Below are 5,000 nucleotides of genomic sequence, written 5' to 3' on the forward strand. Positions count from 1 at the left end.
GTCCGCAGACGTTCTGCATCCTGTGGAAATCCACGGTGAGACTTTAAGACACTTTGTATAAACGGTTCAACTTTAAAAAGAGGATTTTCTTGCAAAAGAAACTCAGATTTTTCTAAAAGTAAATATGACATTTGCAGGAAACGTCTTAAGTTTCTAAAGAGCCTGTTGAAGTTGAAGTTGAAGTTGAAATGTCTTTAATGTCCCCAAGGGGCAATTTGGTTCACACCATGTAGCCAACACATAAACATTAGCACAGAAAAACACATAAAACCTAAAATAGTAAATAGATAACAACATAAATACACATGTACACTACACTTAAAAAGATGACAAATATATGCTGTGAAATGGGCAGGGATGGCAGATGACCTATGTATAGTTTATATATATATAAGATAGAGATATATATATATATATATATAAGGGCTGTCAGCATTAACGCGTTAATCGCGATGCGATTGAGGGCCGCCGCGATGCGATTCATTTTTTTTTAATTGCATTAATCGCATTAATTCAGAGAAATTAAAAGAAATTAATCATTTGACAGCCCTATTTAGGAGTTACTAAACACTATATGGACTCTAGTAAGGAGAGGGATACTTAGTTTTTTAGTTAGGTACTTGGAGGAATTGTGCAATAATGACAGATTCACACATTTTTCTTTTGTTTACAATAAATAAATAATTACAAATCTTAAAATCAAGTTCATAAAGTAACTTTCTTTGCATTAATTTGATTCCCAATCAAGACCCACTGGTAAGAATGGCTTTCCATTGTTAATATGGACTTAAAAACTGTTCTGAAATGCAAAATAATAGAATTTTAATCATGTGATAAAATATGCGATTAACTATAGAACTTCAGGTATCTGATAGACCGGGCACGTTTTCGGACAGCCCGGTCTCATGGCAGTTTGTGTAAATGTGACGTTATTTTTAATCTATTGATATGTGTTCACGGAGACGTTTTTACGTGGTGGCCAGCACGATGGGTCAAACATCACAGGACTTTCACCGGGATCGCGTCCCGTGTGTGGCGCTTAGTCCCGCGTGTTACTGTGGCGCGTCTCCTGGCGTGTAAGGCGCCCTTTCCCCGTAAGGTTTTTCCTAAACCCAACCTCCTCCGCCATTCCGTTATTGTGGCGCGTCCCCATCGGGCACTCCCGGCTTATGGAGCATCCTTTTCGGCCGCCTCCCGGCCACCTCGTCCAGCGCGTCCCCAGCTGGCCGCTTCGCGGGCGCCTCCTGGCTTATGGAGCGTCCTTTTCGGCCGCCTCCTGGCGTCCTTTACCCGAGAAAATAACGTGACATTTACACGTAAAAAACGAGAAAAACGTCTCTGTGAACACGTATCAATAGATTAAGAATAACGTGACATTTACACGAACTGCTGTGAGACCGTGTTGTTCTGGAAGGTATACGTCCTTCCAGATGGCAGGAGGCAGAACTCAGAGTGTAGGGGGGGGGGGGGGGTGTTAGCCAGAATGGCTGTTGCCCTCAGCGTGGCTCTGGCCTCACACACTGACCTAATGCTGTTGAGGTCAGTGTCAATTATTTTCCGAGATATGTTTACAGTTTTTCCCAGTCTGTTCTTGTTGGTTACACTCAAATTGCCAAACCAGCAGATCATGGCAAAGGTTAAGATTGACTCAACAAAAGATGAGTAAAAAGTTGTCAGAAGTGATCTGTTAACATTAAACCCCTTCAGCTTTCTTAAAAAAAAACAGTCTCTGATTGGCTTTTTTACATATATAGTCTGTATTGGTCTCAAAGCTCAATTTATCATCTAAAATGGTGCCCAAGTACTTGTATTGGCTTGCTGTGCCAACGCTGTGCCAATAATCAAAGTGGAAGCAGCGGTGGGAGGATTACAACGAAAGTTAATACACATCTCTTTGGTTTTAGAGACGTTGAGATGTAGATATGAGTCCTTACACCATAAGATAAAATCGTCCCAAACGGGACCATGTCCCACCTCGTGATCCTGCAGAAGACTAATTATCACAGAATCATCAGCATACTTGATAACATGCCTTGATTCAAACATACTCTGACAGTCATTGGTGTAGAGCACAAATGGTGTTTTTCCATTACATGGTACCTGCTCGCCTCGACTCGACACGCTGTGCGTCCGTTTTCCGTTGCAGATTTTAGTCCCGCCTCAGCGTGGCTGGTCGTTATGCCGGCTCAACGCGCACACCAGCGCACAAGTATAACATCAGGCCACTTGAGTTTGTTGTACAGTTCTGTGGAGGCTCCACCAGAGCTTTCTCCGTAGCCTGTGTAATAAGTGGCCTGATGTTTATACTTGTGCGCTGGTGTGTGCATCGAGCCAGCATGTGTGTGTGTAGTTAGGCTACGGTGAAAGCTCTGCCTGGAGCCTCCACAGAACTGTACAACAAGCGGCGCCGCAGTAAACTGCCGTGACCTAACGTACACACACACAGAAGGTGGAAGGTGTGTTGATGCCAGAAGACACATTTAGTTTCTAAAGAAGCTGGAGGCAGAAAAAAAACACACAGCTGGCTAAACTGTTTAAAAATAGCAGGTTTGTTCAGGACACCCCCGTCTGTCGCTTTCACGTCACCTTTTGGTATCGGCTCAGCTCGCTGGGAACCTCGACTGAGGTGGTACTACATAAAGTACCTGTTCGCCAGTGTTAATTTCGTTGACGAAGACTATGACGAAAAATATTCATCAACGAACCTTTTTCACGGACGAAAACTAAATAAAAACTAATAAAAAGTCAGATATGATGACGAAGACTGTGACGAAATATAACAGACACTTTAGTCAACAAATAAAAATGAGACGAAAATGTGAGGGAGGGACAAATGGAGCAGACATCCAATCAAGGCTTTATATATATATATATATATATATATATATATATATATATATATATATATATATATATATATATATATATATATATATATATATATATATATAGGCGCAACAGCTAAACAAATGCAGCAGCAGTTACACAGGAGGACGAGTTTGCAGAACTTTGCACAGTTTCGAGGACGTTTTCACAACAGTAAGGTTGTTTACATTATACTTAGTCGTGTCTTAGTTACACAGCTTTGGCTGATTTCAGTTGACTTCGCCCGTTAGCAACAGGCTAACGTTCTGCAGTGCACCCGGTCCGAGGGCAATGACCTGTCTGATGAACAACAGGAATGTCAGAGCTAGGTCTAGGACCAACCGGTACATCTGTGTCTGTACTGCATATTCAGACCTTAATACCATTCCATAACAGACTGATGGATACTTCAAATGACCGGAAATTCTGGAGAAACATTTAGTCGACTAAAATCTGCTAATATTTGGTCTACTAAAACTAGACTAAGACTAAAAGACTTCAGATGACTAATATAAGACTAAAACTAAATGGTGTGTTATTCAAAAGACTAAGACTAAATCAGAATTTGCTGTCAAAATTAACACTGCTGTTAGCAGGTACCAGGGACTTTTTTTCGTAATGGAAAACCAAAAAAGGCGAGTAGAGTCGAGGCGAGGCGAGGCGAGCAGGTACCATGTGATGGAAAAGCGCCAAAACTGAAGTGGTGACAGAACACACCCCTGAGGTGACCTTGTTGAGCACATAAGGGCCTTAGATAAAGCGTTATTTACCCAGGCTATCTGTGACCTCATAGTTAGGAAATCAACCAGCCAGCGTATGGTACCAAAGTCAATATCACGAAATTGCAATAATCTGTGAGCAAGAATATGGGGCTGCATACAGTTGAACGCTGATGAAAAGTCAACAAAACACAAGCGTGCATGTGTCTTCTTGCCCTCTAAATGTCCAGTAACAAAGTCCAGCAGTGTTGCTGGGGCATCCTCAACCCCCTCGCTGGGTAGATATCAGTTGGAGTGGATAAATCACGACCTGAGTCATGAAAAGTAAACTCCTCTTTACAATAGGCTCAAAACCCTTCATCACCAGAGAGGTCAGAGGTCAGGACATCGTCACTGAGTGACGATGTGTGCCTGTGTGTGTGTGTGTGTGTGTGTGTATCTGTGTGTGTCTGTGCGTGTGTCTGTGTCTGTGTGTGTGTCTGCGTGTGTTTCATCAGCAGCGATGAAAAAGTCGGCTGCATCAGAGTTTAAATCTCTGTGTAAAGGGTTAACCTTCCCGGACTGCCCCGTTAGCCCCCCCCCCCCAGCTGAATGAGACTCTGCAGCAGCAGAAAAAAGAAAAAGATCTTTTCAGGCTGCAGGATGGCAGGAAACAGGACAAAGGTCCCGGACACTGGCTGAGAGAAAGTTCTGCTCCAACCAGACTCCATGAGAAAAACAAGCCGTTAAAGTAAGTAAGTCAAAAGTATTTACATAGCGCTTTTCACAGATAAAAAAAGTCAAAAAGTGCATAAAACATAGGCCTACAATGTGATACATATGAAAACAAAGTGCAATTAAAATCAATTAAGCTTCACTCCAACCAGATTTCATGGAAAAAACGGCCGATTTAAGCTCCGGTCCCTTTCATTTCATGTCCATGTATTTGTTTATTTGACATTAACCAACAGCAAGGTCAATGAGCCACAGTTAGCTCAGCAGGTTAGTTACTATCTGGTGTTCCTGGCCAGTTTAGAAACGGCTAACAAAAAACAAAAAAAATATACAATAAAATGACTTATTACAGTCAGCATGTAAAAGCAACATACACAGCTCCAACCAGACTTCATGAGAAAAACAGGCGAGAGAAAGAGAGACAGAGTTTGTCTGTGTGTGTGTGAGAGAAAGAGAGACAGAATGTGTCTGTTTGTGTGTGTGTGTGTGTGTGTGTGTCTCACCCATGTTGTCCTGATCAGAGGTTGCAGGTTTTCTGGACTCTGTCAGCTCAGCTGTGAATGAACTGGGACAGGGCAGAGTTGAATGCTTTCATATCAGAGCACAGCCAATCAGAGAAGAGGGGGCGGGGCTTACACACTGGCCAACCAGCGTGCATGTTAACCCCTCAGAGCCCAGAGAGAACCAGAACCATCATGGACC

The 5,000-nt window shown here is 42.6% G+C and overlaps 1 protein-coding gene across 3 annotated transcripts in view; it reads right to left on the reverse strand.

The window, feature by feature from the left end:
• selenbp1 (selenium binding protein 1) overlaps positions 1 to 5,000 on the reverse strand; it is a 34,816-nt gene that overhangs the window by 29,801 nt on the left and 15 nt on the right. For all 3 annotated transcript variants that reach the window (XR_004106931.2, XM_031310646.2, XM_031310647.2), the window contains exon 1: positions 4,802 to 5,000. This exon is cut by the window's right edge. Coding sequence is in view for 2 of the 3 variants with exons in the window: in XM_031310646.2 (XP_031166506.1) it covers positions 4,802 to 4,805 (4 nt within the window). In the remaining variant the exon portion in view is untranslated. The remainder of the gene's footprint in view (positions 1 to 4,801) is intronic.

The sequence above is a fragment of the Sander lucioperca genome, chromosome 10, assembly GCF_008315115.2.
Source record: "Sander lucioperca isolate FBNREF2018 chromosome 10, SLUC_FBN_1.2, whole genome shotgun sequence".
Lineage (NCBI taxonomy): Eukaryota > Metazoa > Chordata > Actinopteri > Perciformes > Percidae > Sander > Sander lucioperca.